General features: G+C 39.5%; 1 protein-coding gene and 1 long non-coding RNA gene across 7 annotated transcripts in view; one reads left to right on the top strand and one right to left on the bottom strand.

Moving 5' to 3' along the window:
• The window catches only part of FHOD3 (formin homology 2 domain containing 3), a 379,860-nt gene that overhangs the window by 244,350 nt on the left and 108,128 nt on the right, over positions 1-27,382 (top strand). For 3 of the 6 annotated variants that reach the window (XM_040087625.2, XM_040087634.2, XM_058422691.1), the window contains exons 7-11: positions 9,500-9,611; positions 16,324-16,418; positions 20,600-20,743; positions 23,021-23,253; positions 25,111-25,197. In XM_040087625.2, coding sequence (XP_039943559.1) covers positions 9,500-9,611; positions 16,324-16,418; positions 20,600-20,743; positions 23,021-23,253; positions 25,111-25,197 — 671 coding nt within the window. The remainder of the gene's footprint in view (positions 1-9,499; positions 9,612-16,323; positions 16,419-20,599; positions 20,744-23,020; positions 23,254-25,110; positions 25,198-27,382) is intronic. The other 3 variants (XM_040087661.2, XM_040087652.2, XM_058422724.1) reach the window with 1 other exon arrangement.
• Positions 1,803-26,031, bottom strand: LOC131378665 (uncharacterized). The gene is made up of 3 exons (XR_009208378.1): positions 25,845-26,031; positions 7,364-7,545; positions 1,803-1,970 (listed from the first exon to the last, which is right to left on the bottom strand). It is a non-coding gene; the product is annotated as an uncharacterized LOC131378665 (long non-coding RNA).

Below are 27,382 nucleotides of genomic sequence, written 5' to 3'. Positions count from 1 at the left end.
TCTGTTTGCCTTTTAAATGTACAGTACTTCAGCTTTTCTGTACATAAAATGTGATCAATCACAGCATGCATCGTAGAACTGTGGTGTCATTTGATTAATTGTAGATGACTTTCAGATCCTTAAATGCTTTGCATGCGATATCTTAGGAATAGATTATGGAATCTCTTCTCTCTTTAAAATTGCTTTTTGTCTTGAGTAAGGTGACTTTGTATTTCATTAGCTGTTTTTACAAACCAAAATGTCATTCAGCGGTATAACAGAAGCGTGAAGCTAACAGATGTGTGATATATGAAAGGGATTTCAGAGCAGGGAGTGAAGATAAAGTCCTATCTGCAATCAAGTTTATAAAAAATCTTTTCCGCTCCCATTTTTTTGTAACACAGCTACGGAAATGTCAGCTTGGCCCTGCCCAAGTAAAAGAAGTTGCTGAAACTGCCAATCTCTCAAATCTTTCCGGTTGCCAGAAGTTTAGCCCAATGACCATCTGTTGAGGACAACGTAGTTCAAGGCTAACATCATGCATCAATTCAGGGTGCTGGTGGGAAAGCTCAGTATGTAACTCCTCAGTCATAAGAAAAAAAAACAACAGCAACAACAAAAAACAAAACAAAACAAAAAAAAACCACATAGGCCAATTGGCCCTAATCATATTCCCCCTGTGTAGGCACACAAACCCCATTCTTGTGATCCATTTTAGTTTGCAAATTCATTTCTCATTTGGAATTCTGAAGCTGCATGATTTCAATTCTTGTTGCTTATTGTCTGCTTACCTTACTGTTACCAAAACATGAAATCTCACTGTTGCATGCATTGCTGAACAGATCATCAGGGTAGTGTTCAAGAGAAACAAGATTATTTTTCATTTCTTCTGCTGGTCAGAAACACATTTTATTTAATAGACATACGACTAATTCCTAAAGATCCATCATGTTTGACTGTGATTTGCAGACTTTAGGGTCATGGATTTGCAGGAACTACCAAAAACTGGCCTAGTCAGGCAATATGTTTCCAGATGCTAAGTTGTATTAGAATGACATTATGCATAATATATTGTTGTTATTGGTTTTGCATAAAGCTTGCTTAGTATGCACCCAACCACGATTCTGCTATCTAATGAAAGGAACAGACTGTACTAGATAATCTTACTCTACGATCCATAACAGGAAAATGCTAGAAAACTGGGGCTACGCATAAATAAGGTACGTGTTTGTAGAAGACAAAAAGAAAATAAAGAGGTCTGTTCCTTATCATGTTTGATAGCACATTACATACAAGCATGAGTTTAAGCAGAAATTTGTTCTCATGTTACTGTGGTTTCTCTCAAGCTAAGTGTTTTATACCTTATTCAAGATAATTCAATCAATCTTTATCCAGACAGAGAAGACAGTTCTAGAGGTACTGATAGTGTTTATTTTCCTGGAGTCCTAAAAGATACCAGTGTTTGGGAACAGTTAATAAAAGAATCAACAGATGATATAATGAAAATGCACTATTTGAAGAGAGAAAGAAAATTAAATCTGAGCATAAATCTTTACAAGCAAAGCATAATTCCTGGTCTGGACACAGGCTGATGGCAAATTTCCAGTGGTTTGTGTTTTGCAATGGAAAAAACGAAAACTTTAATTGAAACCAAACCCTTTTGTTTCAGCAATATCTGAAAGAGCCAAATAGAAAGGCATTTAAAACTGTGTAACACCTAATAGGCCTGTAGTTGGGCCCCTGACAAAGGTGCAAGGACATCAGCTCAAAAGTCACCTGAGAGTAAAGAAGCTTAATCCTTTTATGTCCTATAATCTCCAAGTCCTACCCTGTCCTCCTTTCTAGTTCAATAATTACATGTAATTTTTACACAATGAGCAGTTCTCGTGGGAGACAGTCAGGGGATTGGTCTGGTTGTAGCGGGGGAAAGCAGGAGATTGCTCTCACTTTGTGTGTTCTCCTGGAGAGATTTGAATGGTCTTTCATTCATCCTGTCATAAAACAAACAAAAAAAGGTCATTTTAGACTACTTCATGGGAGCAGAAAATCACTTCCCCACCTCTTCAAGGTTATCATTGATATTCAATATTCCAAAAGGAGGAGGGGAATGCTCAAAAAAACCCCGTAGCATCTCGTGTCTTGTTCCAAGCACTTCAGCCTTAGGTTTATTCAAACAATGTCTGTCTGATGTGGCAATTGCTGCAAGGGAAACACAGCTACATCAGTAGTTCATTAGAAATGACTTAACACAGGGCTAATTTCTACCCCAAACATACTGTTTCAAAGCTCCCATCAGAACTGCATGTATTCATCTGAGAGCCACTTTGACCTGCAGTGTGCTTTGATTTGTTGTAGGAGTTGCCTACTTCTGTGTATAGACTTTTTTTTCCTATTTTCCCCATCTCCTTCTGGACCATGATTGATGATGTAAATAGTAATTTCCAGGCATGAGCCTTTTTTTTTTTTTCCTGTTGACCATTCACTGATCACTATTTGCTCATCCCTGTGTTTTGTTGGTAGGCCAGATGAATTTCTTTTTAATGACCTTCTTTCTCTTCATGTCAGAGTATCACCACAGATAAATGGCAGATACAAACCACATATGTAACAGTGCACGGAACATGTAACATTACCCAGTGCGTTTGCAAAGTCCTGAGAAACTTCATTTTCAGAATAGCAAATGCATGCCTTTCTCTGCCATTCCTAGCATTATACATTCTGTGGCGAAAAAAAACAAAGGAACATTCAGAATAAAAAGACTGTTGTTTAACTGATGATTTTGGAGCATCCAGCATCTAAGCTTATAGGAGTTGTCATCTCAATCTAACTTCTTTCACAGCTTCAGTCCTGAGTTTGCAAAGCCCTTAACAGTTCATTTGCCTTATTTAAGAATCCCTCTTTAAAGATTTGAGCAAAAATGGCTGAATATTGAAATGCAATCTGGCATTGTTTTAATATAAAACTTACAAAAATCTCATTGCTTAAAATATAGATATGGTATCATATGCATTCTTTGTTCTATTGGTGCACCAACCCACAGAAACATAGATTGTTTAACAGTTACATCTCTAATGATATAAAATGCCTACGTGTTCTCAATATTCAGTACCTAGAATGGGGGTTATTCACATACTTTGAGCACACTGTATTTAACTGTGGCCTCTCAGCTTTGTGATCTCCCTGTGCAGTGCACACCCCATGACTTGGGCAGATGCTGCATCTCTGAAAAGAAAGTTGAGGAATTGGCATGGATTCATTGCTATCCATCAAGCAGCTTTTAAAGCCCTAGCATGTATGAACTCTTTCTTCTCTCTGGTAAACAGACATTACACTGATTTACAAAGTTTTGTTTGGTGTTCTGTAGAACATTTGAATTTCTAAATTTTCTGTCTTTAAAAGATGCTGCTTTAAAGTTCTGATGGAAAATAAGGCTCTTTAGAAGTTCTTGGCTTAGGTGACACAGAAGGATCTCATTCTTGTGATCATTCCTGCCTTCAGGAACTGAATTACTAAATAGACTTGTCACCTGTTTTAAGAGGGAAGTAACTGACCTCAAATGCCAGTTTTGGAGAAGAGAGAGACTAGAAAGAATTTGGGTTGTTTCTAAGTTCTGTAAGGCCCTTGCAAATCCTAGTATTCGAGAGTTTCAAATGTTTTACCCCCTAATGTCTTTTCCCTTGCTTGTTTGGCACCTCAAGCCCCAGTTTTGTCTGGGTTACATAAGCACTCTGTGAAACACATTTCCAAAGCTCTTGCTGTAGGTGTTAAAGCTCTTTCTGATGTTTAGGCAGCCCTGCATACTTCTGAGACACTGATCTCTTCTGAGACACTGATCACATCAGAGGTGGCTCTTCCTGCTTGTGCACTCAGTGCCAGAGCTCTTAGCTGGCTTTCTGCAGTGCAGATATGGGAAAAGTTCACTAAGATGCTGGATGCAGTGGAGACATCATTTTACATAAATACAGGTGAAATACTGAAATACTGAAATACATAAATACATAAATACAGTGTGTGAAATACTGAAATGACATTGTTCCAGAGATTTCAAAAAAATTATTATTAATTTAAAATAGTGGGATGTCATAGAACCACACGATTGGGTTGGGTTGGAAGGGACCTTTAATATCATGTAGTTCCAACCCCTCTGCCTCTGGGTTTAGTTCTGCTAAACCAGTTTACTCAAATCCCCATCAAACCTGGCCCTGAAAACTGCCATGAATGGCGGGAGAATCCACAACTTCTCTGAGCAATGTTTGTGTCTCACTACCCTCACAGTGAAGAATTTCTTCCTAACATATAAGTCTAGTCTTTTTCAGTTTAAAGCCATTACTCTGTCTCCTCTTAAAATCTGGGGAAATTACAGGTGCTTCTTTTAGCATCATACTGTTTGATTCTGCCCACTTACTCTGAATAAGAGGATATGAACTGGAACAGGAGTTAATAGTGAGCCCTGGTGTGAATGAAGGTCAAATGCATCCCAGGCTGGACTGGTGGGAGCGCAGCCACCGAGTTGTAGGAAGTGCCTCTCCCTATTTGGTGCTGATAAAACTGCATCAGGAGTCCAGTGTTGGGCTTCTCAGTATGAGATTGATATTTATCTACTGGGGCAAGTCCAGCAGGGCTCACCATGATGGTGAGGTGGGGTAGAGCACATATGCTATATGAGGAAGGGAACTGGATTTTTTCACCTAACATGAGGAAATCATATTAGGGCCATTCCAACTTGAATTATTACTATGAGATTCTCTCAAGCTCAATATTTATATTTCCTTTATTATTATTATTATTATTATGAAATGATATATTATGATATTGTATATTATAATACTTACATAGAGTATTAATATTTATTTTATATATGAGTAGTTTGTTATAATAAATAGCAGCATTATCTATATCTATCTATATCATGTATTTTATTTAAAAACTATATAAAACCTTCCATTCTGGGAAGATCTTTCCTCCTTTTGTGAACAGGTGATTTTATCCCCTTGCAGAACATGGCATTTAGCCACATTGCTAAATGTGCTGGTGGGATGCCAATGGGCTCTTCCTGCAGCACAAGATCTGAAGTTGGGGGCATCTTTGTGCCCCTCAAAAAGAAGGGTTCCAGCTTCCCTGAGCACCTGTCCCCAGCAGACTGAACACTGATTGCACTGGGTGTTTCTTTAGCTGCAGCTCTGTCTGGCTGTATCCTACCAAGAGGATGAGTACCTGACCTACAGTAAGTCCAAGTCTGCACCTGGATTAGGTTTCAGAGCATTTGGCTGTAGTAAATCTTTATTTAAAAATTCAATGCCCATTTCTCCTTTAAATTTGAGTAGCGTAAATCTGAAGTGGCTACATCTACCCAAGTAAAATATTTTTATTCAATCTCCTTCCTTACTTTCTTCCTTTTTAAAAGAAAAAATAATTGAAACCTGAATGTTTCGATCTGAACTCTATAAATATTGCTTTGGTCTCTTGAGTCAATGAACTTTGTGACAACATTCCTTGTAAAGGTTAAAGCCTTTCCAGACAAGTGATTAACAACTGCGATAAGCCCTTCCATGAGACATGAGTTTTGCAGCCTGTTGTGCGGTATCTCTGTCTGAGTCTGTAATTGTCTAAATATAAAGAGATAAAAGGGAAAGGAATTGCCAAACTGCACTGTATAAGGTAAAGTGAGTCAGAGGGAAAAGGTTTATAATTTTCTTCTTCCTTTTACGTTGTTGGCTTGTTCTTATCTTTAGCCAGAAGATGCTAACATAATTTCCTCTCTTATAAATTGGCTTGCACATGATACAAAAACACGACATGAACTTTCTTTTCTAACTTAATAGAGATTTTGATGCTTCAGTGTTTGGATATTTAAGAATCCTGATTTAATCTCAGAACTGTTAAAAAGTTATTTTACCAAGCCAGTGATTATGCATATTGCCTCAATGAGCCTTCTTTTTTAACTAAGCAGCGATATTTAAGATGGAAATTTGGATTTAATTTGAACAACCAATGTTTGTAAAGTGACAATAACAGGACTTTTTTTGAGCTAGCATGTCTACATCTTTTGTTGCCTTTCTAGTCCCGTTTGAAGTAGGAGTGTGACTGGCCCATGGATTTTAACAAAACTGTGACTATTGAAGCAGATTCAGAAAGCAGTTGTTCCCCTCTTCAATAGTAAATGAGTACCAGAAAAAAAAACCCCATTCTCAAAAGCTTTCATGAAGTTTTTAACAGTGAATCAGATTATTAGTGATTTACCTGCTCGTGAATGGAATATGATCCTTGTTTGTATTGCTCCCGTTGCTGTGCCATCTGGATAAATCATGTCAAATAAAATGATAGTCACTGTCAAAAAGTCCCACAACTTCACGAAAGGATGCAAGAAAATCAGTGAATTGCTGCTGTTTTTTCCTGTTAAGCAGTCTCCCAATTTTGAGATTTAATTTATTTGCAGTCTAGCTATCTAATTGATTGAACAGGTATGCCCTGAAAACACATTTTAGAACTCACACAGCTTTAGGAAGCTGTGAGGACCTCCCACTTTGGCAATCAAATAGTTAATCACAAATGGGAACTTCCCAGGCCCACAGGTGGTCATTTAAATGAACATTTAACAGATAGAAAATCATATGGGAGGCCACATTAAAAAAACTGTACTGTGCTTCACATGGGTTTTGCCACTAGGTATCCCTGAACAGACCTTTCAGAGATTGCTTGATACCACAGCGGATAATTAGAGCTGATTTTAGTGTAAGCATGTCAGGCTCTGGACTTTTTGTGTCTGGGTGTGCAGGCTATCAGATGTCTCAAAGGGGGCTTTGGCTGTCTGAAGACTTCAGTTTCCTAGGGGCAGTGCAGCTGCTCAGCGATTGCCTGCTCCTGTCAAGAAGCATTGTTAATGCAGTTTTGAAAAGCATTGCAGGAGGAGCACAAAGACTGTGTGGGTCATGGGTAGCTAGGTGAGTCCTCAGTATAGGCATTGTGCAGCTTTAGTCTAGGACTGGAGTGTTTTGCTTTTGTCCTTGTCCAAAGCAGCAGACAAGTTTAAAAGTGCCCACAGGAGTCCCAAATGCCATTTTCTATTAAGCAGGAAACAGCATTTGATTTAAATGCAGGTTTTCTCAAAGCTAGTGTTTGTGCTGGTGCAAGAAGAAAGAAGCCATGCTATGCACCTTCAGTGGAAAGCACCTCCACTTCCAGGGCTGATTGTCTCTTCTGTAAGGAAGTGGATAAGCCCTGAAAATTTGCAGATTGTCAAATTGAACTTAGTGTCCTTCTAGGACCTCAATGGCGAGCAAAACATAGCTTTCCTGGTTGCTCCTTTTCTCCAGGACTGCTTCTGAGTGGCATTTATTCCTTACAAAAACATCTGTCAGCTTTGTTAAGCACAGGAAGCTGATACCTGCAGACAGCACCCAAAATCAGCTGGCTGGAGCCTTGGTCTGGTGCAACTGCAGTGGGCTGCCCTGAAGCTTCACAAGATCTGCAGCATGGCAGGTGCAGAGGGACCAGCTCCTTATTGCAGCAGCTGCCATGGCCAGCAGGCAACAATCTGAGCAAAGGGACTGCCAAAGGTTCTTCTTCCTGGAAGAAAAAGAGATTTGCAAAAATAGACTTAAGCCTGGTGTGTCCCCCACTGATTGTTGTCAGATGGAGACGTATGGGAACTTTGCCATGCAGCACTTACATGTTAATTCATCCGTTGTCACCAATTGGCTGAGACTCGAGGTTCTAAGAACCATCAAAAGTAATATCTAAGCTTTCCTTTCTAAGGAAAAATCCCTAATCAGATTACAAGGTAGTATGTAAACAGTTATTTGGGAAGTATGCTAATGCTAAAATAGTTTACAGTAGTCTGGTGCAACTCCTATTTACAAAGTAACTTTATAAAAAAAGTGGAAACTTTTTGGAAATTCTTTCAGTATGTTTATTAAACAATTTAACTTGATTCCTGAGAGAAATGTCATTGCAGGCCAGCAACACCATGGTATTGGCCTGACAGGCAAATACACAGATGTATGGTGCAGTTGTTGTGTTATCAGGTTTCAATTTCTTTTAATTTGACTAACCTATGTATCTATGAAGTATCACTGCATCAGTACAATTGAAAATTAGACTAACCAAGGGTCTTAAGGGACTGGTCACGTTTGTCACTGAGATTTCCTGGCTGTCAGCCCTAAAATTCAACAATTTGACAACACATCAAGCCTGAAAAAAGTCAAGATTCAACAGCTGAATATTTTGCGTTGCTAGTAGTGTCATTGCATGCATTAAGTTCAATTCTGCATGAGTGGGTAAACCCCAAGAAACTAGGGAAATGGCTGGGATCACTGTTGACACTGAATTCTGTGTTAATAGCAGCAAGCTACATTTTAGCTCATTACCTTCAAGTGAGCTCCAGTACATCTCTGTGAGTGGCTATGTGAGCACAGTAGCTTGAGTCTATGACTGTTGCACTTGCAGTCTTTTTTTGGAATATAAACACAGTCAATGTCTTGTGACCACATGTACATCTATGAAATTATTAATAATGATTTTTTGCTTCTTAGGAGAGTTGTGTTGAGAGGACTTGAAAAAAAAATAGATTGGGAATGGGAATCAGTCAATATTGACAGAAACTGCATAATAACCCATTATTTGTATTGAAAGTATAGCACATTTGAACCAATATCAATTTCCCCAGTAAAAGCCCTCTCAGCATGTAGAGCACTGCCTATTAAAAAGTCCTTCCCTCTAGTAAAGAGAGTTGGTTTTTCGCATACCTGATCATGCCCAGTAATCATACTTGATTATCTCTAAAAATTCTTACTCTGCACTTTTAGTCAAATTATGCTCTCTGGAAATGGGAGGTCTGTGGTGAAACTGGTAGAGTTTAGCTATTGAATTCTAGTAGATCCATTTTACCAATACTGAATCTTTGATGAACACTCACTCCTAAGGATTTACAAAAACCTGAGTTTGAAAACTTTCAGGCAGAATGCTCACTTCCAGTAAATCACACATTTTATGACAGGATGCAATAGTTGGAGATTAAGCATACTTCCTCTCAAGTTATGTTTAGTAGCGAAGCTCAATCTATTTAATTATTTAGGGATTAAATAGTAGCATTATAAGAAGAGAAGAAAACATAAGGAGGAAATCATCCCATCATACAGCATTTTGACAGGATTTAAGGCTCAGAGCAAAAGGAAGAAATAAATGTGTTAGTTTGGTAGGTTCTGTGTGCATCAATCTTTGGGCAGCAATACTGGGGATATGCAGAGATGAGATGTTCACCCTTTTGTTACTTATGGCAGTATTAAGCTTTCATTTGGATTCATTGACTACTGGGGCTTCCCTAGGAGAGCGCTGTCCAGTGAATGAAATTCTCATCCAGCTGGCTACCTTTCATTTTTTCAGTGCTCTCACAGCTTAATCTCTTCTGTTTGTGTGTTACTACCAGATGTGGACTGCTGGGCTTGCCTCTTGCCCAGCGTCACTTCACACATCTGGGAATGCTGTGGTTTGGAGAATGACAAGTCGCACTCTTTTCTTCCAGTTTCGCCTTGTGGTAAAGACAGCACTGAAGCTGCTGCTGGTGTTTGTGGAGTACACAGAATCCAACGCACCACTTTTGATCCAGGCAGTATCTACCGTGGATGAAAAGAGAGGTGAGTAGCCAGCCAGGGGGTTGCAACATCCCAGCACTGCTGAGATCAAGGTATCATTTCATCACTGCTTTCAGTGGTTCTGGAGTTGCTGTCATTGATGCCTGCTTTGTCCAACATACCCTTCATTTCATAAAAGCATTTTTAAAGTATTTGTATGCTCTGAGGTTGTTTGAAGAATTAATTATAATGGGAAAGTGAAGAGTGAAAACTGAGGAACTCGATTGCCTCCTGGGGTGTTAGAGTCATTGCTCTTTCCCTGCACCCACATGCTAAGTAAGCACCCCCTGTATCTTCCGACCTCAGAGGCTCCTTTGGACAAGACTGTCTTTCCACTTCCTTCTGGGAAGCAGCAGTCTGATTCAGAAGAGAAAATGATATCTAATCAGTGTAATCCCTTTGAAGAGAAAGACAAGGTCAGTAATAGTACAGGCTTTATAGTAAAAGCAAAACCATCTGTTGTTACATTAGCATAAAGCCCTTGAGCAGATATTATACTATGAAATCTGTTACCCTTTAGGCTCCTGAAAAATACTTGAATATGTATATTGTATTTTTTACAAATAAATAGAACAAAAATGATTCTTTCTTGTTCTTCCCACAAAGCCATCACTAAGCTCCTGGGGCATTCTTTCTTGATGCAAAACATTCCTTTGCCTCAAGGAGAGTTTTTGAGGTTAGGAGATCCATTGTTGTGGTCTCAGACATGGAGGTTGAAAGGAAGGTTCCCTCTGTGGAGCAACTGCCTCCATACTGAACTTGTCTGAGAGACTTGATATGGTAAAAGTGAAACAAAAAAATGTTGGGGCCTGGGGAGAAAGGTGGTGCCAGAAATAGGAAAAAGGAGCCAGATTTGCTTTCAGTTATCAGAATGGGTTGAAAAAAAAAATAAAAAACAAATTAACTCTTATAGCAAGGAAGCAGGAAGGGGCAATTCAAAACAGTGAATTCTGCAGGTTGGCTTTCTGTTTTGAATTAAAACCAGTAAACCTTACAATGCCATAAGCATAAATAAAATTACAATATTCATGTACTTATGAGCACTGTGACTCATTTTTTCAGTCATTCTTAGTATTTCATCAGCTTTCTAAGCTCACTGGTATTCTCAGTAAGTTCAAACTGCTATAAATCTATGCTAATAAACTTATTAAAGAAAAAGGAGAAGTGAGGACTCTAAATAAAGTGTTCCCTTCTCTATCTGTAGAAAAGTCTTAGGCAATCATTTACATGCTCCAAAATAATAAAACAACTCAAGTAACAACACAAGACTTGAATAAACTGGTGCATGTAGTTAGAGGAACATACGTTAAGAGCATAATGAGAGATTTTACAGGAATTCTTATACCTGTGCATTGGTGGATTATTTCATGAATTCTTCCAAATACCTTAGCCCAAATACCCCATTTTTCCTTCTGTTTTTTACAATTATTTTCATCAAGCAGTTGTACTTAGCTCCTTGATATTTTTTTTTCCTGGTTTTATATTTAGTTCCCTTTTTAGGTCATCAACGTAATAGTCACAGAGTCATTTTGATTGGAAAAGACTTGTAAGACTATTGAATCAAACCATTAACACAGCGCTGTTCATCACTAAACCATGTCCCTCAGTGCAACATCTGCATATCTTTTAAACATCTCTGGAGATGGTGATTCCACCACTTCCCTGGGCAACCTTTTCCAAAACCTGACATCCCTTTTGGTAAAAAAAAAATCTTCCTAATATCCAATCTGAACCTCCCTTGATGCAACTTGGGGTAATTTCCTCTCATCCTGTCACTTGTTAACTGGGAAGAGAGGATGACCCGCACCTGACTACAGCCTCCTTTCAGGAGTTTCAGAGAGAAGTAAGGTTCCCCTGAGTCTCCTTTTCTCCAGGCTAAAGAATCCCAGCTCCTTCAGCTACTCCTCATAAGGCTTGTGCTCCAGACCCTTCACCAGCTTCATTGCCTTTCTCTGGACATGCTCCAGCATCTCAAAGTCCTTCTTGTAGTGAGGGGCCCTAAACCAAATACGGGATTCAAGATGAGTCCTCACCAGTGCCAAGTATGAAGAAACAATAACTTCCCTGGTACTGCTGGCCACACTTTTCCTGATACAAGCCAGGATGCCATTGGCCTTTTTGGCCACCTGGGCACACGCTGGCTCGTATTCCGCCGCTGTTGACCAACACCCCCAGGTCCTTTTCCTCTGGGCAGCTTTCCAGCAGCTCTGCCCCCAGCACTACACGGGACTGTTGTGACCCAGGTTCCAGGATCTTGTTGATCTTCATACAATTGGCCTCGTCCCATTGATCCTCCCTGTCCAGATCCCTCTCTAGAGATTTGTTGCCTTCAGCAGATCAACACTCCCATCTAATTTGGTGTCACCTGTGAACTGACTGAGGGTATCCTCAGTCTCTTCATCCAGATCACTGATAACAATATTAAACAGGATTGGCCCCAACATTGAGACCTTGGGAACCCTAAGAGTGATCATCTGCCAGCTGAACTGAATTCCAGGCATTACCTCTCTCTAGGCCAAGCATCCAGTCAGTTTTCTACCCAGTGAACAGTGCACCCACCCAAGCTGTGATCAGCCGGTTTCTCCAGAAGAATTCTGTGGCGGTGTGAAAGACTGTCAAAGCTCTTCGCTTTTAGATGTGGATGTGCTATGTTCTAATTTATAATTTTAAATTAGTGGCTTAAAAATGAGAAGTACCTGCCTTTAACGACTGATGAAATAAAACAGAAAAAGATAAAAAAGTGATATGCCTTTTCTTGAACCATTGTCATAAATTTTGAAGGTATGTAATTAAATTCAGCACTACTTTGATAAAAGTTCAATGTTTCATGTAGATACAAGGTGATGAGATATGACATAATTCTTCAACATGTGTACCACTCATGATTAACTTCTAGAACCCCATATTAACTCAGCCTGGTTTCAAAGCGATCCCATCTGTGGTTTCTATGTGTGAATACATCCATATGCAAACTGAAGTACAGAGATCCAGGGAAGTACTGCCTTTACTCTGAGGTACAAGCAAACCACAAATGAATAACTGCATGGCCCTCATTGTGGAGGAATTAGCTTCTACTTGCACTTCCATTTAGCTCCTGTCTTCTCCCACACTCTCTTGTTTCAGAACCCCAGAGCAATTTGGTCTCTTCTCAGTTTAAGCATACCCAACTGTAAAGGCTCTGGAAAGTGAAGCTGGCATTGCACTCTGCTGTCTAGGGATTTTTTATCACAAACATATTTTAGGACAGAAATTAAAGCCAAATGGCCGTCATCAGTTCTCTGCTTTTTCTGCCACTTCATTCATAGATTCCACTAAATTAATGCACCTGCTGTAGGTACAGTGGAAAGTTCATTCATATATAAACAGCCAGGAGTACAAGCTGTTGAGGTCTTTCCAAAAGCGTTACTACCTTTCCATCCTATAGCTGCTGGAGACAGGCAGTCTCTAACCTGGTGGTAGTTCTCATGCAAGGTTCTGCCCTTGTGCAAAATATTTCATGCTTTATACAAGGTGTGCAGATGTTTTGTAGTTGTGGTGTCAAGGTTTTGTGTATGACATGAACAAGAGCATTAAAACAAATATGTAAAAAGATTTAAAGAGGAAAGTGAGAAAAGACTGGGACTTAAAACAACGGGCAATGTGATTCAGAAAGTAAACTGTATTAATTCAATATTGGCTTGATTGTTGCAGCCTCATTGCTCTTTGCCCGTACACCGTGCATGGTTACTCATAACATTGCAGGTAGCATCAGAGTTGAGGCTACAACCTCCCTGTCAGAATAGGTGTGATAAAGCTCTTCCCAGTGACAAGCCTCTAAAGGGCAGTCAAGCAGTTCTCATTTTACCCATTAGAAGGCAGGAGAACACACAAAACTCAAATCTCTGCTGTTTCACTCCACTGAGCCTGTTTCATCGATCCCATTGATTTTGCCACAATTCCTGCATAAAAGTAATTGCCCTTTGGCAAGATGGAAACATCCCCATCTGCTCCCAGAAAAACCACTGGGATGCTATATCATCATTCTTCTACGTCATCATTTTTCTGCATCGGGACCTGGTGAAGGAAGAAATTCACCTATTCCCTAACTAGAATCAAGAGGAGGCAGTACTATGAGTGACTTTGGCAGAGTTACTCCAATATGTCCAAGATTAAACCTTTCTTTCCAAATGCCATTTTCCTCATTATGATCTCGATCTGAACAAGTCTTTTTTTGCTTTAAGCATACTGGACTGTTCAGGCTCTGGAAGGGGGAGCTCTGGAAGGGGGAGCTGAGCTGGATCTGCCTGTGTCCCATGCTGTATGGATCATAGGTTGGAAACTATAGGTTCTCATTATATATATGCAAGAATATTAACCCAAGGACAGCAAAGCAGTAAGCTCATGAAGCAGCTTCCACAGCAGAGCTGTGCCAGGTGGGTAGGAGATGGCCTTGCAGCTATTTCCACATTCTCTTCTTGGCTGTTCAGGTTGAGATCATAATGGGGGAAACAGCATTTGAAAGCAATGTTTAACTTGGTATAAACTGGAATAGCTCTGTCAAAGTCATTGATAGTACTACCTTCTCTTGACTGTAGTTAGGGAATAGAGGAAGAATTTGGAATTTAAGCCTAGATTTTGGAAGTTGAGTAGAAGAAGCATAAAGAAAACCTTTGAAAGATTGAGCTGTTAGAAGGCTGCCTTACTAGTAAGTGTGCCCAAGCAACAAATTTTTTAAAAATTGCATTCTGAAACAAAGTAGCAGCATTGCTAGAAGAAAATTATATGCAGGAAAACAGCAAGGTGACCATGAAATTATTATTTTATGATAATGAAGAATTTTTGAGGGAAATTATCAGGGAAAAAAACCAAAACACATGGATGCTGCCTAAAAAACAAACCAGGATTGTTCCAGTAAGAGTAGAATCTACCTGCAATAACAAAGGACTCTCACTGAATAATTCAGTGGATTAGATAATTATGTTTTTATGTTGTTATCAAATCACAGTTTTTCCAAAAGACATTATTGTGTGTCAGACTTGAATGATTTCCCTGTTTCGTTTCTCTTTCCTATTTCCTTCCATTTTTCAGTTTTTCACTGAAAAGCACAGGAAAACATTTTTGTAGTGAGAATATCATTCCTGATGATCATATATCATTTGCAAGCTGAGTGAATTTGTTCCACATGCCTTTTGAACATACACTGCACAAAATGTCTGGCAATATAGAGAACCCAGTAAAGAGGTGTCTAGTGTATTTTCATTACAGACACATACTTGAATTAGTATTTAATTACTAATGCATATAGATACATCTGGAGAGCTGAGAGTGAATCCCCCTCCTCTGATTTTGCTTAAGATAAAAAAGCCCTGACTCAGTAGTAAAGATCAGAGACTGTCTGAGGGGGGAGAAGACAAAGGAGAAATATTGCAGTCTGCACATTCACCTTTAGACAGGTTTTAGGTTTTTCCACAGACTGCACTGGCATTGCCTTGAAAATGCAGATCCTTGGTTAGCAGAGGTTTCATGTCTGTGTATCAGGGTACATACGTGATACCATCTTTAATGAGCAAGGGCTGTTACAGGGTAATACAGAGTTTAGGCCTTGGGGTAACTGATCAGTCAGTGATAGGTGGCTGTGATGGCACATTTGCATTTTGCTGACTGATTATACTCGAACTCTCATCATCTGTATAGTGTTCAGGGGATGTGGACTGCTGGAATACTCTGCATGTTTCACTCTGAAACGGCAGGACTGTCGCAGTTATATTTGTGTAGTTGAATTGAGTATGTCTCTAGGCTAAGGTTAGCTCTCTGCTTAGTCCTCCTCACCTTTAACTTCACTCCAAAGAAAACACTGAATCTTTCATTATTTATTTCTGTTTTCCTAGATAAAATTTGGTAAATGTAACGATCTTGCAGTTCAGTCAAGTGAGATAGGACAGTTTTACAAGGTACCTTCCACACAAGAGGCTGAGTCTGGGTGGTGTGTTCCTTGCCTGATGTTTTAAGCACAATAACTCACTAAACAGTTAGAGTTTAGGTATCAGAAAAATATGCAAATTCAAATCAACATGCAGATCAAGCAAATAGCTAAAAGCACAGATTTTGATTCTTCTTGGTGGAAAATGAGAGAATTATATCTGAAAGTTCTGTAGTAAGTTTCCTATTAAAGTAATTTGGGAAAGAACTACAGCAAAAATCTTTTCCCTTCATTGATCATTTCTTTTGTCCAAGACACATAGCCTGTAATTTGAGAAAAATGTTTCTCTGCCACAATGTTTTGTTAACCTGACTTACCTTAGTGCAGTACAACTCAGCAATAGCTGCAGAAATAGGAGCGGCAGGCACATTGAAAGCGCAGCATGTAGGTCTCTGCTGAAGATTTATCAAAGCCTATTTGAACCCGTGATAGGCTGGGTAAAGTTCCTGTCACCTGATTATTAGCGTTTTGGTGTTAATCTCACTGTGCTTCCTTTGTCATCAAGGGAAAGAAGTTGGTACCTTTGGAGAGAGCCCACCTGCCATATCTTCTATCCCTGCAATAGGGTTGTAGTTTTCACTGTGTACATTAACTTCACTCTTTGGGGAGCAGGAGAGACTGTAGACAAAGCTGGATCTTTCTGGTTGAACTTTCACCTGGCTACGTATTCCAGCTTGTGCCACTTGTTGGATAAGTGTTTTTGCTGTAGCTTTCAATTTTGATCATTGTAACCAATGGTTTCTGCTTTTCCTCTAGGAGCCAAGCCATGGTCCAACATCATGGAGATACTGGAGGAGAAGGATGGAGTCGATACAGAACTACTGGTTTATGCAATGACCTTGGTTAACAAGGTTTGTTAACTTTGTTAGCATGGCTGGTGCAGATAATATTAGTGTTTTCTATTGTGTAATGAACTTCCCAGTTGAGAGTATATGACATAAGAGACCTATCGCAGAGAAGTTGCAGGACAAGCTATAATCGATCGGGACACTCGTGTTACTTGTGCTGCAGCCACCCAGAGGCAGCAGGCAGGAGCAGAATTGTTATTTTGGTGGATGTTGTGTGGAACTGTGGTCTGACATGGCTCCTCTCCCAGCGCTGACAATGCAGTGCTAAAGGAAAACCCAACAAACAAACTCAACAGGCTGTGCAAGGCGAGAAGGAGAGCAAGTGCTGGTGAAAAATCACATGCTCACAAAGGCTTGTGTTGTACACAGTTTTCTAGTTCATATAGTTTAAATTCTTTTTTTTTCTTTGCTGAGATACAAATATGATGAATTTAACAGCTCTGAGTGCTAGTAAGAGTGCTTCTGCTTTTTATCTTATTTCCCTATATTTTCTGGTGACCGGATTTACAAGTCATAATTTTGCAGCAAAGTCAAATAGTTTTTGAAATATTGGATTATGGTATTGGGAGGGAGAAAATGGAAAGTCCTTGAAAGTTAGAAATTTATTAGTGTAAATTCCTTAAAAATCAGCATCTGGTCATAGACAAATTGTAGGGGGGGTACTAAAATTAAAGATTTTTTTTTTTTTCAAGAGTAATGAAAGCCAGCATACTCTAGGCAAACAAAAGAATTGTGTGGTTTATGATTATACTTAATAGGAATTAAGTATTAGGAAATATTATTATTACTCATTGTATTCACTTGAAGATGCTGAGTTTGTTTGTGGAGGTTATGCACCAATCTGCCAGCTTATTTGGCTCTTGGCTACATGTTTGGAATTGTGGATTGCTTTTTTGTTGGGTTTTTGTTTGGTTGGTTGTTTTTTTTTTATAAAATGATTTCTTAATGACAGATATTTTCCAGCAAATATGCCTGAGGGAGACTAACTTCTGGTGATACTGTTGATCTTACAGTACTTATGCTTAGAGTCATGCTTGCTCCTGCTTCCATGGTAGTAAGGCTCCTCTTGAGTTTAAAAGACCACCTTACCTTACTGCTGTACTCTTTCTGAAAAGCATCACCGGTTGTATATGTTTGTAGCTACTATTAAAACCAAGGTGACTAGTCATTAACGTGTCTGCCTTACACCTTGTTTTGTGTACTTATTCTCTATCTGAGGTAGTTCTCTTCATCATTTGCGCAGTCATAACCTACCTGGTGTTTGACTTCCTCAAAGATTTTCCCTGCTGACACTTTTATCCTGAAGTTGATTCCTTTAGTCTGAGTTTTTCGTACATTTAAAGCTATTTTTAGGAGGAGGTAGTTCTTTTAAAATATACAAAAAGAAAAAACATGTCACAGTCAAGGGAGCAAGGCAATTATGAAGATCAAGGAAGGGAGGAATCCCACAAATCCACACTTACAATTATGATCTGGCTTATGGGCAGCTTTATGATGTTTTTAATGGGATATTTTTCATGATTACAGAGAAAACAGCAAGCAGCAAGTAACAGCTGTAATTTTTTCCCCTGACAGAGGATACAAAGAAGGCTCAGAAGGTTTCAGCTTCTCTAGACAAGGAAATGTCAAAGTTTTCAGTACAGGCAGAGTCCTCATGAAGGATTTGTCTTAAGGAAGCATGCTTGTACTCTTTTTTCTTTATCCATGTATCCATTTACAGACTGTTTTCCTTCCTGCTCCAGAGCAGAAAACATATCTGCCCAGACATAAGAATTGCTCCAGTCCTTTTATCCTCCCTCTCTCTCTTTTGTTGATGCATAACTAATTTAGTTATGCCAATATTTTATTAACCCTCTTTTAATTTGTGAGGATTTAGGCATTAATGAATCTCTTGGATGAGAGTGATCCCAGTGCAGATACTTCTGGTTATGCATGGCTCCAGTATAACCTTTGTAATCTTCCTGGAGTAGTTAGAAATTGAATTTGATATTCCTGGAGTAGTTAGAAATTGAATTTGATATTCTTTAGGCTCCGAAAGTGGATCTGTGTAATGACAAACTGCACAAAGGAAAAATATTTTATTTCTATATTTGCAAGTTCAATTGCCCAGTTCTGGGCAACAACATGCAGTGAAAATTGGATTTACACTGCTGTGTGATTTGAAATTATAATAACCAATAAAAGGCTCCTGACAGCAGCAGTTGCCAGTAAATACTACCTTATGCTGCTGTTTTTCCAATCTACAGCCTGCTTACCTTGGATTTTAAAAAAGCTGTACTTAAAGGTGGGTGATCTGCATATCAACATTAAGATAATTTCCTGGGGTTTTTTTTGAAAATAAATGCTCAGAAAATCTAACTATTCCTCCACCGTTTTGTATATAAAACATCACATCCCACTGTGCATGAAAGCATTTGGGTCAGAATAGTTGCTGTCCATGTCTTTCATTTGCAACTGAAAGCCTCACAGTTGAACATTTTTCTATTATAATATTTCCACATCCGTGTTCCACTGAACGTTCAGTGTGAGAACTTCATCTGCTGATCTGCTGAATCCTTAGATTTTTGTGCAATGTTAGGTGTCAGTTTAGGAAGGAATAAAATAAATGTGGTATCTGTTTTCAGCATTGTTCAGGCCGTTTTAGTTTCATAGCCTTCAGTGGGTTCTAAACAAAGGCTTTAATGCTGTCCTGGAAAGAGACAAATCCTTAATTAAAGCCTGAACATAAAAGCTTAATACTTTATTGAGCTTTGTGCTAAGAATTCCTGTTGTGGTGGATTTCACCAGTCAATAATCCTGTAATGACTGAAGAAAAAAATGTTGCTGTGTTGTGTTTAGTTAGAAAACAAAAATTAAGTTAAAATGTGCATTGTTGAAGCACATGTTTCAGTGCCTTACATCACAGGAAAGAGGTGCTTTAACAAGAAAGCTGTTCCAGTGCTCATTTCTCTCTCATTAGTAAATGAGGGAGAAATTAGAAAATATCTCTCTCTCTGTAATCCAGACCCATTTTTCTGAATGTAAAGCTGCTTGGTGTAGGGAGGCTGCTGTTTTCTGCGCTCTGCTGCTCAGAGCCACCTTGGAAAAGATGGGGCCCAGAGAAACTGCATTCACAGAACACAGCTCATCCCATCCCAGGCATGAGAGGATGTAACTCTCCTTGGAGAGGGCCTGGGTTTCGCATCTCTTTGCCTTGCTCTTTCTCTCCTCTGCTGGGAATATAGATAAATGGCTTACCTAATTGAATGGGAGAGAGGAAACTACTTGAGAATAAACTTCTCTCTGGTGAGCTTATGCAGAAGAACTGTGTGGCTTCCAGCCTACACTCTCAGGTATTTTGCAGCAACAGCTCTGCATAGACTAGTTCCTGTGGTGAAGGATGTGTTGCCCTGCAGGCAGGTTGCACAGTGTGTTCAGTAGTTTCTGCTCAACATGTGCAGGATTAAACTAGTTTTTCTGCATCATACATAAGGAGCAGTAAAAAAATCAGCACAAACTGACTAGAAATCAGTAGAAAGCTGGAGTAGGAATTAAGGAGTTAGTGTACCTTTAATAAGACCTTTTTTTATTTGAAAGGGAGAAGAGGATTCACTATCTCTGTAATACAAACCAATTTGTTCCCAGGGAACATGACTGCTGCTGCAGGTGGGGAGGACAGTAGGCACATGGTACAGGATATTTCATGCTATCCTGACATCACACAGCTGTGCATTGGACTTGTCTTTCTTAAAGATAAACTTAGAGGAATCAGTAAGAACTGAGCTTTACTCTTTTTAGTTAAATGTTTTGGGTTTGTGTGGGTTTTTGTTGGTTTTTTTTTTCCTCATTGCTTTTATCCCTGTGTTTGATGGTTTAAAATTCTCTGTTCTTTAAGTCTGTACTTGAATGTAGCCAGAAAGAGTCCAACTGTGTATTCTAAAGACCTACATTTTCCATACTTTTTTGTATAAAATAACAACATTGATTTTTTTTTGCCAATTAGTCATTTTTCTACACAGTGCAGAGAGTTGTTTGTTAAAAGCTATGCCACTTGTTTTTTATTTTCTGTTGGTGTCTCTAATCCCACATCATGGGTTTTACTTTATTGAAATCATACATAGCACCACTTGCCACCCGCTTTTAAAATCCTTTGTTTAATTCCTTTCAAAACAAACAGATTTAAATGTTTTTCCTTTGATTCTTAGACGCTGTCAGGATTGCCAGATCAAGACTCTTTCTACGATGTGGTGGACTGTCTGGAAGAGCTAGGCATTGAAGCTATTTCACAGAGACACTTGAACAAGAAAGGAACAGACTTGGACTTAGTTGAGCAATTTAACATTTATGAGGTAACATAACATGCCCTGTTTTATGCATCTTACAGCTTGTGCAAACTTCAAAGCTGAGAGGAGGGGGGAATGTAACCTAGGTGAAATTTGGTTATCTCTCCTATTTTAAAAGAAAACCATCTGGTTACTGTAAGTATTATACACATTTGTGTATGTGACCTGCTATGGCACATAGCTGTCTTTAATGCAAAGGCATTTCATATTAAAGCTGGGTCATAGTCCAAGGCAAACCAGCACATTTACTAGCCTCCTCTCTGCTAGTTACACATGCTGAAGAAAGTAGAAGGTCTTGCCGTGTGCAAAAGTATTCAGCGCCTCAAAAAGGTTCGGCTGAGCTCAACTTCACAAATACCACTTGTTCTGCAACTGAATATCCAGCAAGTCCAGGTTTAAGAGTTTACACTGGAACAGATCCTGTGCAGTTGCAGCAATGGAGTAATGAGTGGCTCCACATTTACCACCTAGGTATAAAATAACTACTTCTGAAGTATTTATATATAGGGATAGGATATCCAGTTTCTTAATAATTAGCCTTTTTTCAGTCTTTGGGAAGTGTTGGAGCTAGGAGGTTTAGGCTGAAGTTGTAATGTAAATATGAATTAGTGCTTTAATGTGACAAAATTGAATTACTTCATCTGTGCCTAAGTCCAGTAAAGGATTTGATAGATTTGATTCTCCATTTTCTCTATAGATTCTACTCCCATGCCACTTCACTAACTAGCAGAGTTAAGCTTTAAATACAGCAATTTTCAGGAAGAACAAGAGAATGAGAGGGCTCAATAATGTTCTTTCTTTTTCTATCATCAGAGGCATCATCTTATAAAGCCCTTTTTAAAATATAGAGATTAATCTTAAAAGGATGGATTGGTGTTTTGTGAATGCTGCACCTACTGAAAGACTTAACTGCAGAACTGGCTGTTGACTTAGTTGAGTGCCAGCTTTTTCTTGATGACTAAATTAAATTTAAACATGTCTATGCAGGTTCTTCCTTTTTTCTTCCAATTCTGTTTTTTTTACCTGAAAAATCTGTTTTTCCTCACAGAAACAGATTTTACACCCCAAGCAGAGATATCTCACTTCCCCTTTTTTTAAAAAAAAAAACCAAACAAACTTCTGGTAAGAATTACCAGTATGATCGGGATACGCAAAGCAATCACACGGAGATGAGAGATTTGCAGGGCAGAGATGTTCCTCTGAGAGAGCCCAAGGCTGAGCCAAGGCCGAGAGCCCCTCTGCCTGTTTATTTCTTACTTTTCATACATTTGTGGGTCTGGCTGTGGATTGGCTTCTGGAGTTATCACCTCCCAGCCGAATGGCCAGACCAGCTGTCAGTTACAATTGTTTTCAGGTTAGAAATATGCAAACAAAGGACAGAGAATGAAAAACAAAGGATTTGTTTATGTTACATGTGTGAGAAAAGGCAGAAACTGCTCCTAATATTGTACAGAAGCTAAAAAGTCTGACTCCATCTTATGAACAATCAAAAGGCTTTAAAAAACTCAGAAAAACCAGGGTGACATTACCAGAGTAACAAGACTGATAGAAACAAGAAGATAGGCATTCTTTTGAAGAAGCACATTGCCCTTTCTGTACCTCTGCCTATTTGAGTGGATCTTTCTCATACCATGATTATTTAAATGTTAGGCTGCATTTCAGATGAGAGCCACTAGTTACTATGTTGCTTCTGCCTGGGATATCTCTCCTCATGTACCATAAGATAACCCTTTGTTTCTATTAGAGGTACTTCACATTGGCACATCAGGGGCATGCAGCAGTTCAAGATATTTGGCATTGCACCCATGCTTTAGTCCTCTGCTATTTCCAGCACACTCTAGATGGCAACTTAATCGCTACAAGGGTCATGTCTGAACGTGAGGAAATGTTGAATCAGTCAATGTATGGAGGTTTTTCCTGTTGACTTCATGAAAACCAAGTCTTCACCTAAGTATTTTGGAAAGATGTAAAGAGAACTAGTTTTCCAAGACTGCTCAGCTTCCTTGAAAAAGTTCCACATTAAAAAGAAGACAAACAGATTAGGAGATACATAAATGTGTTGTTACAGGTCCTATGGTGCCCTATGCAAAGCATCAATATATAATTCCGTTGTTAGAGCTGCCACACTGCACTGATGGATAGACAGTGACTTTCAGGGACACCTGTAGAAACGGGGTTGCTAATAGGAGTTAATCATGTTGAGACCAGGCAATTTTTAAGCCTAGGTGTGAAGACCTGTGGTGGCTGATGCAACCATGTCGGCCTTCTTCCTTTCTTTCTCAGGTGACCCTGAGGCATGAAGATGGAGATGAGGGTGCTGAGCCCCCTCCCAGCGGGCGCAGGGATCGGAGGAGGGCCAGCCTTGGTGCTGGTGAGCGCAGGGGGCTGGAGCGCCGGCGGAGCCGCAGGCACTCGACACAGAGCATCAAGAGCACTTTATCGGCCCCTGCCAGCCCCTGCGGGCAGTCGAGCTTTGTGCTGAGCCACGGGCAGCGCGTGGAAGAGCTCAGTGAGAGGTAGGAGCTGAGGCACACTCCTTTCTTCTCCCTGTTGCTTTCTGTTCACTGCACTTTATTAATATGATGGGCTTTTCTTTATCTTCCTCTTTTCATTGAAATAAAAATGAAAAAAGCAAAAGCATATTCAGAGTTAAAACACCAGCACAAAAAGGAAATGGATTTGTAGGTGACTTACCTACATAGCTAAGTTCTTTGATACTATTCTTCCTAAGTGGACCCAAACTACATGAGATAGAGCATTGGGAGCTACCTCAGCTTAATTTCATCCATTGACAGATTATATATTCACTATGTCCACATAACAGAAGATTGTAACAAGAGCATGGTAACGTTAATTCAGAGCTATTTGTCCTGTGTATGTTGCAGGTTGTTTTTTTTTTTTTCCTCCTCTTCATTCCAGCATAAATATTTGTCTTTGAGACTACGGCATAGTAGTGAATATATCTAATGTTTTATAATTAGCAAAAGAGTGGCAGCAATGGCTAGCTGAACAGCAGTCTGCAATACTGGAGTCAGTCGAGCATGGTGTCTTTGCCAGTGGTATGATGGTTGGCTTAGGCTGTGTGTGCTTAGGAAGAAAAGGAGGTGTGTTGGAGCCCAGGGCATTCCTTTGGCTGCCCTGGAGGGTCAGAGACCTGGACAGAGGGGTCTGGGACCCCAGCCCAGAGCTCAGAGAGACACTGGCTTTGATCTCAGTCCATGGGAAAGGCTTCCTGCACTGCGAGAGGGTTTGCAGGCCACAAGAGTGTGAAAGATTGTAGTTTAGCTTATCACAGGGTGAAAAAACAGTAAATCTAGGTTTCTAGCATTGAAGTGAATGGGGGCAAGATGGAGAATCTGGGGCGTTGTCTCCTGCTTCTTCTTTCTTCTTCCCTCACTCCATTTCAGCAGTGATGTTGGCACAAAGTAGTTTAATGGAGATTGGGTCAAGGTAGAGATGACCTGTTTAGTATTAGTAATAGGCATTGGTAAGAAATGATGAATAAAGAATATGTAGCAATTAGTATAAAAGATAAGGACAGCCCTGGGCGGGGAGGAGTTGTCAGATGTCCAAGCAGCTGCGAACATCTTGTTGGGCACTGAGAAAATTGTAAGATAAGAGAAATAAATGAAGCATGCAACCTTGAAAAATCAGAACTTGAAGACTCCGTCTCTTTCATCCATTTGGCACAGAGCTTTGCAGAGGGCAAAAAGACTCTAAAACCACCTGAATGTCGCGGAAAGGCCACGACAGAGGTGCAGATCCTCAGTGTGCCTGACTGCTGCACAAGAGAGCTGGAAGTAATTTCACTGAAGTTAGATGTCTGATCAGCTCTCCTCTCTTTGATATCAGTGGAGTGCAGGAAACACTGTTGTGCCTTGAGTTATCTAATGTGTTCTACATGCCTGAAATTTTGACCAAGATGAATCAAGTTCTGAGACTGGCTGTTCGTTGACTCTAAAGAGTATCTGGCTAACTTGCTCAGGTGATGATACATAAGCTGCAGACAGCAAAAGCGGGACACTGCAAAGATGCAGTTTGAAAAACAGAAGTGTGGTCTGTACATGAGCATATCTTATATTAAATCATAACCTTTGGGAAGTTCATTGAAGGTATCTCTTGGTTAGCAGGGGATGTAAACTTGGAGCCTTAAAATCCTATGTTGTATAGTCCTTCTTGCAAAGAGAGCTGGGTTGACTAAAGTTTAATGGTTCTGGCAATATGAAAATGTATGATAATTGAAACAGTAGTTGCATGTTGTATACCACATAAATAGCGCTTTATTTTCTTTTTTTTTCTTTTTTTTTTTTCTTTTGGCTTTTTACAACGCGTTATTACTTGGTTTCCATCACCTTCTGTGGCCTGGTCTTTAGTGGGCTGACAGCTGAGAGCCCCACAGTCTTACAGGCTGATAACAAGGATGACAGTGCATTTGAAGATGAGTTTAAAGCATCTTCAGTGTGAGTACAGCTGGGAGCTTCAGCTGCTCTGCATGGGATGCCTTGTGCATGACCTTGGGCCCTGCTTCAGGCCTTAACAATATGACTGCGAATCTGTAGCAATGGATGTGGAGAAGATATTTATGATTATATTATTTATATTATTATTTTTGTTTAACTGATGAATTTGGATTGGAAATGAGGATATGCTTCAATTCTGCAGAAATTGTTCATTCCCTTACTGTTAATTAATTGAAGGAAGCCATCCAGGACAACTTCTACCAATATATCTTCTCCCTTGTGTGTGCTTGCTAGCTTTATTTTGCAGTCTTCAGTAACTTCTAATAAATTTGTGTTTGAGCTAATTTTTAGTGGGAATAGAATAGAGGGAATAAAAACACAGATTAAAGATTAGTTTCAGAAGTTCTTTGAAATATTTTTAAACCAACATAACATAATTTCAATAATCATGCTACTTCTTTAAAAAAAAATCAGGTTCTGCTTCACACACTCTTTGACAGTGACATATTTTAAAGCATAATTTAAGTTTAAGTACAAGAAAGACGTCTTTATCTAAGCAGTCAATTTTAATTTCATATTGCAATTATCTTCTTTAGGAAAATAATTAATTTCTCTCCAATTACATTTGGAATGTCCAACTTGATCACCTGGCTCTGTAAGGTGTGTCTGGTTCTGTCCCGCACGGGGCGGGGGCTGACCTCCGGCTAGCTCTGGTCAGCACAGCCACAGAAGGTCCCAGTTCGTTTTGGCTTCCCAGCTTAGCAGCTGGACCCAATAGTGTCGTGACAGCCAACAGCAGCAGAAGAGAAAAGGCTGGCTCTCAGCTTAGCAGGTTAAAAGATGTTTATTAGCTCAAGAGCTGAGGAGCAGAGAGAGAGCTCCAGGCGAGAGCTGAGAGCTGAGAGACTGAGAGAGTTTTTTCCTCCCTCCTACCCCTTATAAGCGGGGGAGGGGTTCCAGGGAGGATACAACAAGACAACAAATCAGGGGATTCAGGGGGTAACAAGGTGTGCCCACCCCCAAGCCTTGGACCACTAAAATCCAGAGCTAAAGGAATTCCCCCTGGGGGACCTATCACCTGAAGCCCTCTCCCTGAGATTTCACAACCTGGGAGGGCTCCTCAAAGTGATAGACAGGCTGCCCCAGAGAGGGGGGTTGGGGCAGAGGGGATGTTCCAAGTCAGGTGGGGAGTGGGAGGACTGACACAAAACACCTTATTATACAGACAACACAAAAGGGATACAGAATTGGGGATACAGTGAAATGAACCATAACATAAACTTCTTATAAAAACCTAATAAAACATTTCTGCACCACCACAGTAAGGAAACAGGCATTCAATTATGAATGTGTGTAATTCTGATCTTTGCTTTGCATATTAGTTAAATAAAAATACTGTCTCAGCCCCCACCCCCATTCTCCAGTCCTCTTAGCAGATAAAGACAGGAAATATTACTGTAGCTGGCAAATCAGATTTTTTTTTCCCATGGAACATTATAGACTACAAAGTATGTTCAGGATTTGAGGATGCAAGTTCTATGGCCAGTGAAATTGCTTAAGTTACCATAAAAAGCAGTTAGTCAACTGTTGGATCTTTTATAATTCTCATTATTCTGGTTAAGTGTTTCTGGTAAACAAGCTTTTCAGATAAGCAGATTCTGTCCTTCACATTTTTAGATTCATTATCTGCCCAAATCTGTAGTTGTGGTAGGAAGAGGAAAAACAGCCTTCCTGCTTTATCGTATTCCAGTAAGTCTCAACTTTCAGTGAAATAGTCCAGATGTGTGCAACATTATCTCTACACCTGATAGCTACACTGAGAGGAAAAAAAAAGGAAAAAAGGAAAAGCCTTATGGCTTCTATACATTAATGTTTAAGCAGAAAAATAATGAAGTTAAACGAGTCCTTTAAGGTTCTTACACATTTCTAGAATTTGAATTAGACTTAAATGGAAAGAGGTTCTCTGGAATAAAATTTTCAAATTTGAGCACAAAGCAGGATATTTATTGGTTTAAAGGACTTGAATACAACATCATAAGTTTAGATCTTGTGGCAATTTGTATTGTAATTTTCAAATCCTGTGTTAGAATATGATGCAAGCATCACCTGATTTTGTCAAAAGAAATGCTCATTATGACCCCGCTGCTTCCACCATTAATGTTGTAGAAAGGAATCTATACAAATG

This window comes from Hirundo rustica, chromosome 1 (genome assembly GCF_015227805.2).
Source record: "Hirundo rustica isolate bHirRus1 chromosome 1, bHirRus1.pri.v3, whole genome shotgun sequence".
NCBI lineage: Eukaryota > Metazoa > Chordata > Aves > Passeriformes > Hirundinidae > Hirundo > Hirundo rustica.
Note: the sequence above shows the minus strand (reverse complement) of the source record. Positions and strands in the feature narration are given on the sequence as shown.